Genomic DNA, 19,291 nt, shown 5'->3' on the forward strand with positions numbered 1-19,291 from the left:
CAGATGACTTAGTCGGATGTCTCTTTTTCGTGTCGTCTTCTAGACGCGATAATCCGCCTGAGTAGTCTGCTCTCCTTTCGGTCCATAGTCGACCCAGTGTGACCAGCCCCGCCAGCCGCGATTTCTGACGGTGGTTGCGTTCGCGTTACCTGACGCAGGAACGGGAACGTTCCTATGCGCGAAAAAGGCGAAAGAAAAATGCGAACGCTTAGCTGGACTGCTGCGCCGCTGACTGAGACGTATCCGTTTTGAGACGCTGACGACAGCGATGGTGACGTCGATGGTGGCCGTGTGCTTTCCAGAGGGTCGTTGCATGGTGCATTGCGTGAAGGCGCCAGAAATTACAGATTTCGCAAAGAAACAAATCTCTGCAACTTTCAAGCGGGGAAGAAAAGAACCAAAACCAGCGAGCACACAAGTGCACTCGAAGTTGCCAGACTGCTAGCAGAGGCCTTACAGTGTTGCTAACTGAACATTACTGAGATGCGCGGCTCCCAGCATCGCCCGCTGCCGGTGGGGAAGTGAATAAAGAGAGTTGTAGATATTACAGCCATATTCGTCTCCTAGCTTGGTTAACGAATCGACACCTCAGCGATGAAACTGCATTTGGAAGGGAAGCGGCGATTCAGAGCCTTTGCCACCGTGCCTTGGCCATCAAGGACAGCGCTCACGGTTCTCCCGCAGATAATTGAAGCATCAAATAGATGAAACATGCAGAAGCGGGGAGTAGTGTATCATCAAGGAGTTTGGGCCTGCAACAAGGAGCATGTGCAAACAAAAACCCTCGCTTATCAGTGCGTTCTGGCTGCGTCGTAATGTTGTTGCAGCTCTGGCGTGAGGAATCGTCGCCGGCCCGCCATTGTGCACTGACTCATGGCGAATCCTGTGCGGAGGTACTAGAGCGGCTTACAGCGCGCCAGGAGATGCGTTAAACTTCGAGTGGCTGACCGCCGTGCGGGAAGAAAAGTAACGTTTGACTGGAACACATTTTCGTAAAGCAACTTGTGTCTGTTGTGGATGGTAAAAAGACACGTGCACAGGTAGCCAGGGCAGGAATGAAAGTCAAGCATAATTCAATGACGCCTCTGCTGACGTAGCGCTTACCAAGCAAGGGTGGAAGAGAGGGATAGTTCGTAGTTCATCTTAGAGAAAACACAGCACATTCCTAAGACAAGGACGAAGAAAGATAAGACGTCTTGTCTTTCTTCGCCCTTGTCTTAGGAGTGCGCTGTGTTTTTCCCAAGATCATCATCATCATCATAAAAACTTTATTGCATGCAGAGGAGTTTGGGGCTCACAGACCCCTGGGCCCCCGCACGGCCCCACTGCACTCAAACGTTCATCTTCCTGCGGACCATGACGTCGGCAGCCCGGCTGGTTGCGATGGCCTGTTTGCCGGGTCCGCGGAGCGCAGCAGGGTCTCCCATGCCTCCCAAGTGGTGAGGTGATCCAGGCCCCGCGGGGGAGGGTCCGCCGGGCAGAGGAAGAAAATGTGGGAAAGGGTAGCGTAGGGATGCTGGCAGAGGGTACAGGAAAGGCTAGTGGACTGATATCGGGATTGCAGATAGAGGGACGGGAGGGTGCGCGTCTGGAGGCGTCGCCAGAGCGTCTGGTGGTAGCTGTCTAGGGAGGGGTGGGGTGGGGGGTAGAGCAGGCGCGCGGCCCGAAAGGCCTGCGTCATATCGCTGAAGGAGTGCATGCGATCCCGCGAGAACCCCAGATCGGAGGCCGGCGGCGCCCGGTTTAAAGAACCTCGGGCTAACGCATTGGCAGCCTCGTTACCGTGATTCCCGGAGTGCGCAGGGACCCAATCAGCTCCACATGGCGGGGATGGTGGGCGGCAGGTGAGCTCAGTATTCTAAACGCTGGGGCAGGAACTCGCTCGCGCGCGAAGTTTAGTATCGCGGTTTTGGAGTCCGATATTATGTAGCGTGCTTCCGTGTGTGCGAGCGCGTAGGCGATGGCTGCTTCTTCGGCTGCCTCCGAGGAGGTGACCGAGGGGAGGGGGAAAGTAGCAAGAGGCGGTAGGGCGGAGTTGTCGACGGCCACCGCCGCTTCGTCACCCGTGCACGCGGCGTCCACCCATACGGCATCCGATTCGGAGCCGTAGTATTTGTGGAGCGCCTTTTCGCAGGCTCGGCGGCGCGACTCATGATGCTGGGGGTGCTCCCCACGATGCACTTATCAAGACGGTGCTTGAACTGACCAATGTTATTTTAACTGTCTGTTAGGTCCGTTTGGTGAACTCTTCTGTAGTGTTCCTCTCCAGAGGTCGTCGCGTACGGATGCTGCATCGCAGTAATGCTACTGGTTACCTGTAGGGGTAGGCTCCTTGGCGCGCACGCGGTAGCCTCGTTCCCGAGCGCGTACGAAGGGGGTCCGCAGGCTGTCGACGGACGGACGGCCAGCAAAAGGAAGCCGCTGGCTGCAGGAGCCGCAGCCTTCGAAGAGACGTCGGATTCTTTCGGCAGCCATCCCCAGTGGAGCCAGCCCTTGGGCATAGGGGGCGAAGTCTGCGCAACAGCCACGCGTTTCTAGGAACTCGCAGAGCCCATTGGCTCCTTGGTGCGAGGGAAGCGCCTCCGGAGGTGGCAGCAACGAAGAGTTGTCTGGGATAGGAAGAGTGAAGAGAGCGACCACGACCCGTCCCGGCGGATGAAGGGAAAAAAAGGCCTGGGAGGACGCGGCCGGCACCAGAGGCGACAAATAGAACCGCTTTGGACACACTGCAGAGAGGGCGCACCCTCACGGCAAAGCTGTGTTACAGCAACTGTAAATAGGCGCAAATAGATTAGGCACTCTCTGATCGAAAGCCTTTTCGTGGTGTTCTGGCTGAATAGGGAGAAGAAGAAATGAAAAGAGAAAGGAGGATAGGAAACGGCTCCGGACTCCCTCCGTCTGCGACTGTTGGTAGGAATTGGGGGGTCTCCTCGACCTGGAACGCCTTTGGCTGGCGTAAGGTTGCCCGGGTTAGACCTCTCTTTGGAGAAGGTTTGCAGTGCAGTTCTTTACTTCCAGACCTTGAAAAGTTCTGAAATACTCACACCGACTAAGAGTTTATTTTCAGCCCAGCATTTTGGTACCAACTCTGTCCTTCTTCCCGGCTGAATAAGAGGTGGGCAAGCAGCAGCAGCAGACAGCGGCATTCGCTTTCGTGCACGTGGCGAAGGCCATTAGCATACGCTGATGGGCAGCATTACTGGAGTCTCCTTTGCCGCCGCCTCTGTGGGCCGAACGTGGAATGACTCAAGGTGACGCCTCTTGAGCGGATTACGTTCCACGACGAACACGCTCACTTCTTCAAAGGCGATTCTGTGGTCGGAGCGCTCGCAATGCTCGGCGAGGGGTTGCTTTCTGAGTTCATTAACCGGGCGTTATTTTTCTGTTGCCCGATTCTCTGATATTTTTTGCCTCGCCGATGTCTGATGCCGGACACCCGCAGCATGGTATTTTGTAGAAGATATCTAGTTGCTTCTCTTTGGGGATGCGGTCTTTGCGCCGTGATGGAAAATGTGGGTCGGGGTTTGAGCATGAATAAAGGCTCATCTAGTGAATGCATGGGTCTCTATAGAAAGAAGGTAATAAAAAATAAAAATAAGAAAAGAAAAGTACAAAAGAAAACAAAAAAACAAAACAAACAAGGCTCATCGTTGAAACGGATTTGCGAGTCACGCAGATGTCCTGCTTTCGCAGAATGCTTGCCAGCACCCCGCTGGCGCCCCTCACGCAAGGAAGCGGAATGCGAGTGGCTACTGTTGCTTCGGTGATGACTGTCTTCCCTTGTCGGTCGGGGCTCACAGCGGGAAACACTTAGAATAGAGTTCAACGTTTATTGCAAACCCAGCCAGAAGGACTACCGTCGCATATGTTCTCATTAAAACCACACCTCTTGAGAAGATAATTCTTGAAAAAAAGCCTCTTGGGACCTTTGGTTCTCCTAGGCCAATGGCTTCGTCAATCCGCTTAGAAAACATAGGGCGTGGTAGCTCCTCTTGGCCGCAGGTGATCATTAGAAGCGAACTGTAGGTGTCCCTTGACCTTAAGGATAATATGAAGGTACACTAAAGTGGAATACAAAGTAGGCTAACCTGATAGGCTACCGTCACCAAATGTGTTTACCTAAAACAACGCTTTTATGAGCCAGAAAATTGAGGAAAAGCGAGGTTCACGTGGCACCCCCACTTCATGATGCCTGCAGCAGTGACGCAAGGGCACTCATGAGCTTTCTGGAGCAACAGGACAGGTCCTGTAGCTTTACGTTCCTTCTTGTCCGCTTCCCAGTCGCGCCTTTTCTGTTTCAAACATGGCTACTTCGCTGTCTCGATGGGAAGTTACCGTCGATATTCGAGGCAAGCAGTGCGCCGAGCATAGCCGACAATGGGAGAAGTCTCGTTTCAAAACCGCGCAAAAATGACGACGGAGAGAAAGGTTAGCCGCAAACGCGAGCGCTGAACCTAAATTGGTAAATTGGTAGATTGTGTTTTGAGGAAAGAAAATGGCGCAGTATCTGTCTCGCATATCTCCGCGGACACCCGAACCGCGCCGTAAGAGAAGAGAGGAAGGGGGGAGTTAAAGAAGACAGAGAGAAAGAGGTGCCGTAGTGGAGGTCTCCGGAATAATTTCGACCAACTGGGGATGTTTAATGTGCACTGACATCGGACTGCACACGGGTGCCTTTTGCACTCCGCTTCCATCGAAACGCGGCCACCGCAGTCGGGTTCGAACCCGGGTACTCCGGCTCGGTGAACCTTTCGTCACGCATTCAGATGTGCATCAGGCTGCGTGTAGTCGTTGCACGCAGCAAATTCAGAACCGTAAGCACTTGAATGCATCCACAGCGTTTGTGGTTGCTACGCGGCCGACGAAGCGGCTTCGTTCTAATATCAGCCGTCGCCTTGGCTACTTGGCGCAGACTGCGGGCGTTATGAAATTGCAAATATTTGTTTCTTTCTTTTAAGTGCGCGCTCATATGCATGCTTGCACCTCGTCAACGTGAGAAGTGCAATGCGAGAGTGTGGTCTTGCATGTTTTCTGCGCAGTGGAAACGCGAATATGCCTTTACCTGAATGCGTTGCATTTATTCAAATGTCAGTTTCATAAAGGTGTGTATTTTCTGTAGATGCCATTCTTGTACCACCCTGCTGAAACCACCACATTGTGATCGCAGCATTTATAAAATAAAGTGTGCAGAAAAATAGTCGTAGTCGTATGGTTCGCGCTTCCCTTTTGACCTAAACATATGCCGCTTTTATTCGAATCTAGGGCGACCCCGATTCTAAGCTAATATCCTAAATCTGAAGGCCAAAAAAAAATTCCCTGAAATGTAGGCCGGCCGAAAAAACAAAGGAGAGCGGCAGCAAACAGCACTTATTTCCATGAACCTGCTGCCGCTGATTCACCCTCGCGATCGCTGACCTCCTTAACACAGTGCGCAATCTTCTTTGCCATCAAGTGCATTTGGAGATGGTGTATTTTCGGAACGAGCGCACAACCAAGGTTTCCGGGGTGCCATCCCAGGCTGCAGCGAACCAAATAGCTACAACCGCTAGCGGTGTCACGAACTCTGCCAGTGCTGATTCCACTTCGGGATGGCGGCCTTTCTTCGGGCTCGTGAAGGTCGCCCCAATCGCGGCGCAAACAAAAAGTAAAGTCGGTTGGTTGGTTGGCCTCAAATAAAATGGCACATACCCACTACGGGGGAGTGGCGAAGACACAGGCGGTTAACTGTTGGAATGATTAGCATTTTTAGAGGAAAAGGAGTAATAGGGTATAGGCTGACAGATTGGACGACGCAACGACAGGGGACCTGTTAGTTGGGAGATCGAAGATGGGACGATGGCTTTATGTGCAAATTCGAATGCAACGCATGTAGTGGTTCAATTTTGCACTGACTGAAAGCGAGAAAAATAAAATAATAAAAAATAAATTCAATCCTACTGCCCCCTCTAACATTCTCTTCGTCCACGCCGATGTGCCGAGCGGCTTGCAGGTTTGAGAAGTGCTCCGCGGCGAGCACAACTCTTCGCTTGGTGGCGGCACTATAATGACACCGTATGCTTGGTGCCATATGACGTCGGTAAAAAACCACGCGTGAAAAACTTGCATTGCCGCGGAACGTGTCCACGCCACCACACTGGGAAAACGGGGTCAAAATGGCGGCCAATGCTTGTGCGTCCTTCCTCAATACTGTGCGTGTTATCGGCATGGGCTACAGATAATAGGCAGGTTTAAAAATAACAAAATAATAATAATAATAATAATTTTATTTTCCGTCAGGCAATACAGTACATTTCCGGGCATGCCAAAGCCATCAGTGGCTTGTTTGGAAAAACCCGGCAGCAAGCGGCAAATCTCTTATTAACCTCTACAGAAAAATCATTTAAAATTGAAAATGTAAAAGGAAAAGAAAAAAAAACGCTTCAAGGAGACGCAATGAAGTCATTAAAGAACAGGAAACGAGCTAGTAGTTTGCTTGTGGTTGCTCACTAAACACGGAAAAAAAGATAAGGTAATGAGAGCGTTGTACCCTAAGAACACAAGAAGAAAACATCTGGAGCGTTTCCCCCTTTGTCCCACCAGGGACATTTGTCCGTGTATATCGCAGGGTGCATTTTGTTTAGTATATGTAGGTTTGGGAAAGAGCCTGTTTGTAATTGTCTCCAAGTGACAGCTTCCTCTCTGCTGAGAGATTTGTGCGGTGGGGGATATCGCATTCTTCTGCCTCTATAGTTTTGTAGTATGGCCGAATATTCCCTGGGTGCTGGCGCGAGTTCGGCGGTCTCGTCGGATGCTCGGAAAGTAATGTATCCTCGAGCTATCCTGTCGGCATCTTCGTTCCCTGCCACCCCCGTGTGCCCCGGTACCCACACAATTTTGTGTGGGATCTTGTCGTTTTGTTCTTCCTGGTTTTTAATTCTGTCGCTCGCTGCGAGGAGTATGCGGAGCGCGTGACGACCTATCCTGCCATTCATGTAATTTCGGCAGGCTGTTTGAGAGTCCGTGAGTATTGTTAGTGACCGCCCGGTTCTATAGACGAAAAACCTACTCTATACCACATCACATGGGCCTGCCAAAACATACGCGTGGTCTCCAAAATACAAAACCCGAGTGCGGAGCAGTGGGAGACTCTGCTGTCCAGCGACCGCTGTGAAGACCAACAAGGTCTGGTGCAGCGAGCTCAACGGGCGTCATTGGCCAGCGGAGCCCTGGACTGAGGGCAACCGACCACTGATTAGAGGGGGACGACTTCGACAGAGAAGGCTCCTGGGGTAGAACCAAGACGTCTCTGAAGATGCCCCCAAACCGCAGGAAAAACCATTAGTGTAAATAAAGTTTTCCCTTCCCTTCCCCTTTGTCCCCACCTTTTGTTCACATCAATATCCCCAGACAGTGTAGTTTAAGAGGGCTTTCTTTTTGCCTTCTTATTCTTCAAAACTCTTATCTCATTACGCAGACTATTAAATATTGCGGGGACATAAAAGCAGTGCTGGCATTCTCTGTACTTATTTCTGGTAAGGGGTACTTCATAGATGGAGGCAGTACGGAGGTTATGAACAGATGACCGTGCAACTCTGAATTCGTCAGTCCATATATGTTGTGAGATGCAAGCCACTCGCCGCCTGGAACAGCCAAACTCAGAAGTAGCCTGGCAACCCTGACTGGCTCCGCGCGTTCCTTCTCGGAGTGCCGAGGCGGGGAGAGAGCCTTCGGCCGCGAGCGGAGGGGCCGCCGTCTGTATTTCAAGCCCTTTGTTTGTAACTGTAGTTCAACGGCTAAAATAAATACATCCGTGCTAACACATGGCGCAGTCGACGTCCCGAACCTCGGTGTAGCCCGCCCATACGTAGCCGCTAGCCACTTCACCGAAAGCCAGAGTCAACGTGTGTCGAGCACCAGCAGCCGAAGCCCGCCGCCCGTCTCACCGCCGCCGCTGCCATGCCGCTCATAAACTGGGAGGGAGCCACCGCCTCGGACCTCGCTGGTTTTACAGTAGACTTCTTGCGAGATGAACTATCGCAACGCAGTTTGGACAATACTGGTTCCAAGGACGAAATTGTTTCTCGCATCCTTGCTGACACTGCCGCAAAACGAGTCCCGCCACCGGAAACAACTGTATCAGTCACCGAGACGCAGCCCGCTCCAACTCAAGGTGACCACTTTTTCCAACCTATGCCAGTGTTCAGCGCCGACCCCGTACAGAATATGCAGAGTTTGACCGCCTACCTTCAAATTCAACTAGCTTTGTCACTGTCACAAGCCTCTACGAGAGCAGTGCACGTAACAACTTTGCCGCACTTATCATCAACGCTTCCGACGTTCAGTGGCGACGGAGGGTTGGTTATCCGTAACCCGATGGATAGACGATCTCGAGCGCACCCAACAGCTTGCCTCTTGGGAACCCTCTACCCTGCTAGCCATCGCCCTCTCAAAACTTCGTGGCCCACCCGCTGACTGGAAGGAAACCACTGGCCACCAGCTAAAGACTTGGTCAGAGTGGAAGCAAGCGCTTATAGCGCAGTTCGGCGAGTGACTGTCGCTTATACAGTGGCAGGAACTTGTCGGTGCGCGTGATCAAACCCCCGGTGAGAGCCTGGTTACCTATACTCTTGCCAAACTCAAGATAATTGGAAGGTGCCCGCTTTCAATGACTGACAAAGAGCGCATCGAGTATTTAATTGAGGGCATCCGTGATGAGCAAGTGGCTACAGCGATCGTCGTTCAACGCCCGAAGACTGTCCAGGATTTCGTCAGATTCGCTTGAGAAGTTGATCGTGCCATGGGCCACTCTCGCATGACTAGACTGACAAAGCCATCCGCGCCAATTTCGAGTCGACAGCCGCGTCCTGTCACCTCCAGTGCTACAGCCACGACCGAGAGCACTGCAGACATCCGCCAGCCTTCCCGACCTATAAATAGCATCTACCAGCAACCAAACCGTGCAAGGCTGCCGCCCTCGAGAATATCCAACCTACCACCTGCTTACCAAGAACATCGGTACGAGGCAATCTCTTCCATGTATGGTGCACCTGCCTACAGACGAGGGCAAGACCTAAGCGAAGCGGTATGTTATAGCTGCAAGAAAAAGGGCCACCTGGCTAGCAACTGCACTGAGAAAGGACAGCCCTCCCGAGACAAGACGCAAACAATTCCTAAAGCGCCAACAGCATGTGTTGGCCGCACTGAGGACCCTTTGCTTGGATCCATGCTCAAGTGTTCCGTTATCACTGCTCACGTCAAGGGCTTTGGAGAGATCAATGCCTTTCCAGACAGTGGCTCGAATGTCACTATCCTCGCTGCCAGCCTAGCTGAAAACCTCAGCATAGAGCCGTGGACGAAGCCACCCCTTCTCGTCGTAGGAGGAGGCTTCGTCGGGCCTTAGGGATCTGTGTTTTTGCGAATCAGCGTAGGCCCCCTCTCTGCGATTGTGGAAGCCGCAGTCCTTCAGAGAAATGCCCTTCCCCTTATCCTGGGAGAGGACTGGTTTTATGCTGCTCAAGCGGAACTTCATTTCAGGCCGCCACACTACAAACACTGTCGTGCTGTGCAAAGAGGAACTGTTACCGCGAATGTCGAATGCAGTGATACTTAAAACATCAAGTTTGTCTCTTTTCGACCCACCGCATACCACCAGCGAACCCCTACAAGTGGATTTTGAACCAGACGAACACGAGCCCGTGTCGAGCAAGCTCAACAAGGCAGCCCAGTCGCAAACTCAGCCAGCATACTACAAGAGCCCAGCCCCGCCAGCCTCATGCAGCGTATTTCCTTCTGAGCCATGTTCATCCACACCCAACAACAGTTTCCCTGACATCACCATCGGGACCCAACTCAAGCCCGAAGAGCAGCAAGCAGTGAAGAAAATAGTGCACCGCCACTCACGTCTCTTCGCTACCAGCCCTGATGACATTGGCCTGTACGAAGCCATCGAGCACGAGATCAACTTACTGCCGGACGCAAAGTCTTATGGACGGCAACCGTACCGCTACACAGCCAGTGATCGGAAGTTCCTCGAAGCCCAAACAGCATCTCTTCTTCAAAATGACATTATCCGTCCTTCATCTGGACCTTGGGGATTTCCTGCCATTGTCGTGACGCAGAAAGACAAAAAGAGGTTATGTGTTAACTGCATACCTCTTAACAGGATGACCATTAATGTGTTCCAACCACTGCATCGCGCCGCTACATTTTTGACGACCTTGCAGGAAGTTCTCCCTTTGCAAACCTTGACCTCTGCTGCGCTTATTGGCAGATTAAAGTAAAAGATGAAGTCCAAGAAAAAATCACCTTTATCACGCACCAGGGAACTTTCAAGTGGACAAGAATGCCATTTTGGTTGAAAAATGCACCAGCTACCTTCCAGAAAGCGATGCACCAAATATTTTCTCGAGTCAAAGCCCGACAGTCAGGATGTGGTGTACGCACATATCTTGACGACATCATCGTGTTCTGTGATAACTTTCCAGAGTTTCTCGATCTCATAGACGAGGCCCTCACTCTCCTTCTACAAGCCGGCTTCAAAGTTTCTTTGAACAAATGCAAGTTTGCTGCCCCCAGTGTGAAGTTTCTGGGATTTATGATCTCGGAACAAGGGAAACAGCCAGACCCATCAAAGATTGCCGCAATCATGTGCATGCCGATGCCACGCTCGTCAAAGCGCCTGTTATCTTGGCTTCAGACAGCTAACTTTTACAGGCGCTTCATCCCGAACTTCTCGAAAGTTGCCGCACCTCTGCAAGCCGCCATCCGAAAGGCTGACTTTGAGTCGACAGTTGAGTGTCAACAAGCCTTTGAAGCCCTTCGCCCCGCACTTACAAAAGCACCTATACTGGGACACTTCCACAATGAGGCACCTACAACAGACACCACAGACGCATCAGCAACAGCCCTCGGAGCAATACTCACGCAGCGCCAAGACGACTAGGATGTGGTGATTGAATACGCAAGTAGGTCACTCACTGAGCCTTTTATTGTAAACTCTCAAGAAATAAAATAAAATAAACAAAAATTGGAGAGGAAGCCCGCACCCAACCAGAGGTTATCGCAGGCGATTCAATTAAACATAAAATAAAAGGGGCCAACGCCCAAGAGAAAATTTAAGAAAAACCAATTGCAAGAGAGGAAAAAAAAAGCACAAATGATCGGCGGGGAAAAGTCATTTTTAAAGCAAGACGCGCCTGAAGGATTAAGAAGGACGAAATGAACATGAAACAGGGATGGGTCCAGCGTACACTGGACCATTACTGACAAGTTTCGACACTATTTGCTGGGCCGCCGGTTTGAATCAATAGGTCTGATTCAAATGCCAAGTCATTTGAATCACACCTGTTCAAGAACTTCATGCATATGCATGGTATGAACATACACTTCTCAGTAGCTTACAGGGCAGCTAGCAACGGACTGGTGGAACGTGCCAATGCCACACTTGTGACCGTCCTCCGAAAACTGTGCAACAATGATCAGGCACTGTGGGTCTCCAAACTCGATGAAGCAGCTTTCGCTGTCAATGTAACCCGCCACAGAAGTACAGGATTTTCGCCATTCGAGCTTCAGTTTGGATTTTTGCCGAAACTCCCATATCAGAAAGTCCGCACAACGCAAGCCGCCGACATTCGTGACAGGCTTATGAACTTGCCAGACCTTCGCAGCGAAGCTGCGAGTAACTCCCAGGAAGCTCAAAGGAACCGCAAGATAGTCTACGACCGCACGCACCGCAGAGCCTCATTTGACGTCGGAGACTTTGTCTGGGTGCGAAGGCAAGAGCCAGTACTTGTCGGAACTGAAAAGCTCGCGCCAAAGTTCAAGGGACTCTACCAGGTGACACGGAAAAAGACACCCGTCACCTACGACGTTCGGCGCATAACGAACTCCGCCACACCCTCACCAGATGCGCGTATAGTGCACAGAAGTCAAATGAAACTGTACCACCCTCCGTACTTTGACCCAGTGCTAGTGGAGCCCACATGCGAAGCCGTGCAACCTATCCCGAGTCCTGATGAAGACAATGCCGAGCAAATGTCACCTATGACCAATGAGCCGGATCAGCCAGCTGGTTCAGTGAGTCAGCGACCTCAGCGTCACCGTGCACCACCCAAGCGACTGCTTGACTATGATTTTGCCTTAGTAGACTAATGTTCCTGTCCAAGAGGACTTGGACTTGCAGGCGGGGTGGGATGTGAGATGCAAGCCACTCGCCGCCTGGAACAGCCAAACTCAGAAGTAGCCTGGCAACCCTGACTGGCTCCGCGCGTTCCTTCTCGGAGTTCCGAGGCGGGGAGAGAGCCTTCGGCCGCGAGCGGAGGGGCCGCCGTCTGTATTTCAAGCCCTTTGTTTGGAACTATAGTTCAACGGCTAAAATAAATGCATCCGTGCTCACAATGTCTTACGACAGCACATTGAAGAAACGCATTGTCAAATTTAGGAAAACTAAAGCTAAGAAACAAATCTTCCTTAGGCACAGAAGTGTTTTACGAGACACTTTTTAACGCACGCTTTAACAAATTATTAACCCGCGTTTTCCAAAATTCCGCACAGTTAAAAAAAAGCTAATACCTTATCACAACACTGAGTAGCCTAATGAGTGAAGTATCACCCTTCTAACCGAGACAGGCATATTATAATTTGACATTGTATAAAAGGCATGACACACTTCTCAGTTGTTTACAAACATAATATGCCAACATAATCTCACGTACGTAATAAATAATAATCTCATAAATAATCTCACGTATGTAATAATTATAATAAATACGGTAGTAAATCTATTCGATGAATAACTGGGTGTCGGCCTTCAGCTTTCGAGATGAAAACGGCGCGGCAACGACGGTTTCCAGTAGCTCCCTGAAATGCTCTACTGCGCGCACACTGTTGGCAATGTCAAAGCAGAACTGCTGCAAAATGGTTTCCGCGACTTTCGGCACACTGGAGGAGCTGAAGTGGGGGAAGCACGCCCCAGCGGCCTTTTTTTTCAAAGCAAGAGTAAAGACTAGCATCCAGAACTGCGCGGCCTCCTCCCTAGAAAACCGGAGCAGAAACTACGCGGCCCTCCAACCGTTGCCACGGCTGCCGTCGGAGGCGTGCGCGCAACATTGAACCCTGGAAGTAAGGATCGCTTACCAGATCAATTGATTGTTACGCCGGTTATACCTCGACACGGCCCCTACGGGGAGTCCATCCGATTTAACCAGTCATCGACTTATGTCATCTGCTGGATGTCATCGACTTATATGGGCGTTCGCCGGGATTTTCCGGATTATCTGGATTATGGGGATAAGTTACCGAGATAGCAAGGTATAATGCTGGGTGAGCATTCTTTTGAAACACAGCGCTGGCGGACAACGGACGAGAATGAAGACACGCAGAAGACATACAATGCGCTGACTATCACTGACTAAGTTGACGTCTAAGTTAACTAAGTTAGCGTCAGCACATAGCGCTGACGATATACGCTAAGTTAACGAGGCTTTGCTGCACGGGCTATCATCGCAATACAAGGAGTCATGTCAGTAGTGACTATGACGTGGAATTATTACATCGTTTAAATTGATTGATTGATTGATTCATTGATTGGTTGGCTGGTTGGTTGGTTGATTGATTGATTGATTGTTTAATTGATTGACTGACTGATTGATTGGTTGATTGTGCAGGGTGTAAGCCATGGACTACATCCGGGAGTTTGACATCCGCCTGGAGAAAGAGATGTACTACGCCGGCGAGACGCTCTCCGGTCACATCATCGTCAACACAGTGGAAAACTTCAAGCTCAGAGGTGAGTAGTTCCGCCGCCGCTTTCTGGGCTGCCCCCTTCCTCCTTCTCCTGCCGGTCGGGGTGCTGCACTCAGGCTGCCGGAGCAGGCGGAATGCGGGAAGGACTTTTGTGGCTCTTAGAGCGCACGTTAGATGGGGCTCTGTCTACACACTGCTCGGTAAGAACGGCGGTCGAACGCTGCATCGAACTCTTCTTCTGAGATTATTTCCGAGAGGATGCCTTTCCCTCCGTCGTTGCAGGCGTCGTAGCAAAGCACCCGCTCTTGTACCATCGTTTGCAAGGAAGGCGATTTGCCTTCATAGCCTCATAGCACAGCGCAATATATTTCATGCACAGATACGTGGCCGAGGCGTAAAAATTACGAGGAACTTTAGCGGCTAAAGTGCTGAAAGGCGAAAGCCTGAGTGCTGCATTCTGCTACGCGATTGTTCACTTCACATTTTGTTGGTGCATTAATTAACTGCTCATTAATGACGCTTAAGCTTCGCCTTTAGGAGTGGAACGCGACAGCGCGTTGTAGCGCTGCCAGGGAGTCCACGGAACGCCACCATCCGTTCGGCGCGATGCCTTGCCCTTTGAACGCAACGCTTTTTGAGGAAAGGAAATGGCGCTGTAATTCTCTGTCATCTCGGTGGACACCTGAGCCGCACCGTACAGGAAGGGAGGAAGTGTGAGTGAAACAAGAAAGAGGGGCCGTAGTGAAGAAAATGAAAATTGCATTTGAGGAAAGGAAATTACGCATTTACTGTCTCACATATCTCAGTAGACACCAGTCGAAAATTGTATTTGAGGAAAGGAAGTTGCGCAGTAACTGTCTCAAATATTTCGGTGGACAACCGTCAAAATTCAAGCGTGGTGACGTCACGACAATTTGGACCAATCAGAAACGCGGACAAACACGACTTGCTCGTCGGTAAATTGGTTTTTGAGGAAAGGAAATGTGTCTCGCATATCTCGGTGGACACCTAAACCTCGCCTTAACGGGAAGGGAGGAAGATGGGAGTGAACGAAGATACCGTATTCACTAGACGCACCTTTGTTCATTCCAAACCATCGAGCTGGCATGGCGGAGTGGTAGCGTGCTCGACTCGCACTGCGGAGACCGGGGTTCGATTCCCAAGCTCGGCCAATTTCTTACTCAGTTTTATTTATTTATCTGGTCTGACTAGAAAGGTTAATTGGACTAATTGGTTAACTAAGCAATTAACTAAACTCAGTCAAACTTGCTTGGAGCATCACTATACGATCCCTTTAATTGGTTGCATGGTTAGTAGCCGAAGTACAATTGGCCCCGTTTGAAATTCGCGCACTGTGTCGTCACGACCGTTTCGACCAACTCAAAAGCGTGACATTTCTGTCGACAGCTCCTGCTTACAACGATGAGGCATTAAAGGCTTCCGCCTTAAAACGTGCGCATGGTGCAGATTCCTGCAGCGGCACGACGCAATTTGTTAGTCCCCGTCTGAAGCGCCTTTACAACGCCATGAACAGCCAGAGCCCAGTTTCCGTCCTGAAGGTACGCCCAAAAACGTTTGAAAGGTGACGGAACGTGGGGAGCAATAAAAGTACAGACTCGAGCAAGCTTGCTTTGAGCGCTCGAGCGCTGCTGGGCTGAGCGAAGGAAACGAAAATTTTAATGAGGTGGAAATTTTAACTGATAATTATTGCGCTCAACTGTTCGCGCATATCCATAACAACGACAAAGCCACTATTGCGCCGGCCCTCGAAAGGAGCAGATGCGCTCACGCTGTGAAACAGTGTGCACGGGGCGGTTGACGCAGCACTAGAGATGTAAAATTTCAGGAAGTTTTGCGTGCTGAAACAAAGAACGAGGAACAGAGAAGCCATTTGACAGAAATGTTGGGACATTTAAGGCACTCAGAACTATTAAGGGTTAGCATATGATATGTACCCAAGTGCTCCCGTAGTTTGACACCCAAAAGGCTTTCAAGGCGAAAACCTTTAATGTCTCGTCGTTGTAAGCAGCAGTTGTCGACAGAAATGTCACGCTTTTCAATTGGTCGAAACGGTCGTGACGTCACAGTGCGCGATTTTCAAATGGGGCCAATTGTACTTCGGCTAGTAACCATGCAACCGATTGAAGGGATCGTATAGTGATTCTCCAAGTAAGTGGGACTGAGCTTAGTCAATTGCTTAATTACATAATTAGCATAAGTGACCTTTCTAGCCAGGCCATATAAATAAATAAAACCGAGTAGGAAATTCGTCGAGCTCGGGAATCGAACCCCGGTCTTCGGCGTGCGAGACGAGCATGATATCCACTCCGCCATGCCAGCTCGAAGGATACGGTGAATACGGTCTCTTCGCTCACTCCCATCCTCCTCCCTTCCCTTCCGGCGAGGTTTAGATGCCCATCGAGATATGAGAGACAGATACATTTCCTTTCCTCAAAAACCAATTTACCGACGAGCGAGGCGTAGAACCGAATGGGCGATGGCGTTCTATAGACTTCCTGACAGCGTTGCAAGACGCTCTGGCGTTCCACTCTTAGAGGCGAAGCTTTAACCACACATCAGTGACCACACTTTAGGTCAAAAAAGTGCCTCCCTGAATTTTGACGGGTGTCCACCAAGATACGTGAGTCAGTTACTGCGTAATTTCCTTTCCTCAAATACAAGTGGTATTTTCTTCAGTACGGACCCTCTTTGTCTGCTTTAACTCCCACTTCCTCCCTTCCTCTACGGTGTGGTTCAGGTGTCCACCGAGATGACAGAGAATTACAGCGCCATTTCCTTTCCTCAAAAAACGTTGCGTTCAAAGCGCAAGGCATCGCGCCGAACGGGTGGTGGCGTTCCGTGGACTCCCTGGCAGCGCTACAACACGCTGTCGCGTTCCACTCCTAAAGGCCAAGCTTAAGCGTCATTAATTAGCAGTTAATTAGTATTCAGGCATTGATCAGTAATTAACCAATAATTAGTGATTTGTGATCACTTAGGAAGTAGTACTAAATTATATGTGACGCCACCAGTGCCACAGAAGCAGCGAAAGTGGTGCGGAGAACGCTTTCGCCTCTACGCACTTTAGACAATCAAAAAGCCCCCTGAATTTTTTCGTGGATTCTTGTTCATATATATTATCTGCTTGTGGTGACTGCAGTCCGGAAAGCAGGAAGACAGTGAAAATGGCTTCCAAAGAAAACTATTTATTTGGACTGACTTGCACCCGCAAAGAACTGAATGAGTGGGCGGCGGCGTAGCAACAAGCGGGCTCTGTGGTCGTCTAATAGAATGCCCGCCGCTCGCTGCATCGCTCAATTTAAAGCTGACAGCGAACTTTCGAGATAAAGCGTGCAAAGTTACTAGAACGTTCTGTAAGAGACTAGAAGCGGCTCCTCCTGGATGCGATCAATAGAGATAAATCTTGTCGCTTCTTGCATCACAACCAAAGTGATAAAGCGGCGCGCCGGCAGCTTTGAACAATTTACAAACACACTACTCAGTTTCGCGGCATTATGCACCAGTGACCGAAAGCTGTCACGCGTTTTCGTGGCCTTTTTTTTGCTTGTTTTGTGGCTTCCTCCTGCACCTCGGTGCCAAAGAAATCAAGGGGCGCATGCAAGTACCCCTTTTCACGACTCTTTTTGCGCTGTTTCTAGCATAGCTCCGTATTGTCTGTGTCATGCTGCTGCGCTTTTTTGTGCAGCACAGGTGAAAACTATGGCAAGTGGCTCTCTAGGATTCCACCCGCTAAAGGCCGATTCACACGACGGTCCGTTCGCCCGCGGCCCGCGCATCACGTGTTCATGCGTCAGCACATTGAGAGGCGCGCTGTCGGCCCGCGGGCCGACAGCGCGCCTCTCAATGTGCTGACGCATGAACACGTGATGCGCGGGCCGCGGGCGAACGGACCGTCGTGTGAATCGGCCTTAAGCGTGATGCAGCATGGAGCAGGGCTTGGCTTCAAAGAATCGGCCGGGTTGATTTCAACCCAACGCACTGGTCGCAGCTCTGTTGCTCACCCAGAATTCCTCGCTCATCCAACGAGGAATGATGGTAACGAACGAAGGATGATCAAATGCCATAATGCTCCGAGCAAGACTTTCATTTGAGCTAGTTGGTTGTAGCATGACATGCCATTATACATTAGCATAACGTTATGTCATACCACTATCCTCCCTCGTTTTGCCAACAAAGATACGCGCGATGAGTGACTAGAGGAAAGGAAACAACTATGGACAAATGGGAGCCCCATCTATCGGAAAGAAAATCTGAAAAAGTGGAACCGCAACATGTCGAAGCACGCCAAGTCATAGGCACGACCATTGGTTTCGTTTTGCATGGTACAAAGAGATAATTTTTTTCAGGAAGGAAAGCGGCAGAGCAGTCTATCTATTCAAAAGACGACTTTATGCTCTAGGTCACCTTGACACCTCGAAAGATGGTCTAGGTGACTTCAGCAAGCTTGTGACCTAGATCTTCAAGGTTGGTCAATAAGTGTGGTAAATTATGACTCTTCTTTCTTGCTTCCTGGGGAATTCAAACATGTTCTTGGTACAAAATGTTATAAATTATTTATGTGTTTGCATTTTATGTGAATGCGCTGAAATTACATAACAAATCTCTACCAAGAGAGTTACTGTTTTTTGCATTTCACTTCCATAATGACCCCATGTTGTTTAGAGAAACGTGCAGATTCCTGATGACGTGTTTTCTGACTCACATCAATTGTCGCGGTAACCGCATGTTTTTGTTTCTTAACAACACAGTGAAGTGTGAGTCTATCGCGAATATTCCGTTTCCATTGATTACTCCGAAACCTTAATCTAGTGTCTGGTGGCATGGTTTTGTTTTTAGGGCACGGATGCACAGATAGCAATATTTTTAACTTCATTATCTTACTAAGCAGCTTCTTGGCTTTACGAATGAATAAAAGTGTTTCATATAATACTTTGAGGTGATCTGAATCTAGTCATATGATGTGTGACAATTTTGAAGCAAGGAGCGTACGTTCTGCTTGAAAGTAATAACTGTAAAAACGTTCTTCTGCTTATAACTTGTTCTTCAAAAACACTAATAGATATTTATAACAGATAATGATGTTTGATCTGTTGAGTCAAAGGTAAGTACCTTGTAATATTAGCGACCACCTTAGTGCATTTCTAGCTGCTGAAAAGCCTAGAAGTTGCAAAAATCAAGGATAACACACGCTACCCAGAAAGTCTCTGAGAGAAGCTTTGAAAAGTTCTGTCATGATATTGGAGGACAGATTTTTTTTACTTCTATTCTACTGAGGACTGCGATGTTGCCTACGAACTGTTTATTGAAACTATAAAAAAAACTTCATGCCTAGCATTTTCCATATCTAACCAAACGGCTTCCAGCAAGTATAAGAAAACCATGGAGCGATTGCGCGTGATTTATTATGCGAATAAAGGAAAAACACAAAATATACAAGTTCGTCAAGTTTTAAGTCCTCCAGATGTTCATCGCATTTAAACCTTATCGAAATATACTGGACAAAAATAATAGAGTTGTTGATATCAATATTTATGCGAATTTTTTGTAG

General features: G+C 49.6%; 1 protein-coding gene across 1 annotated transcript in view; it reads left to right on the plus strand.

The window, feature by feature from the left end:
- LOC149367371 (arrestin domain-containing protein 3-like) overlaps positions 1 to 19,291 on the plus strand; it is a 277,472-nt gene that overhangs the window by 153,395 nt on the left and 104,786 nt on the right. The window contains exon 2 of the mRNA XM_089555390.1: positions 13,644 to 13,765. Within this exon, the coding sequence (XP_089411516.1) occupies positions 13,654 to 13,765 (112 nt within the window). The 5' untranslated portion in view covers positions 13,644 to 13,653. The remainder of the gene's footprint in view (positions 1 to 13,643; positions 13,766 to 19,291) is intronic.

Source organism: Amblyomma mixtum, chromosome 1 (assembly GCF_055824585.1).
Source record: "Amblyomma mixtum isolate Tamu chromosome 1, ASM5582458v1, whole genome shotgun sequence".
Classification (NCBI taxonomy): Eukaryota; Metazoa; Arthropoda; class Arachnida; order Ixodida; family Ixodidae; genus Amblyomma; species Amblyomma mixtum.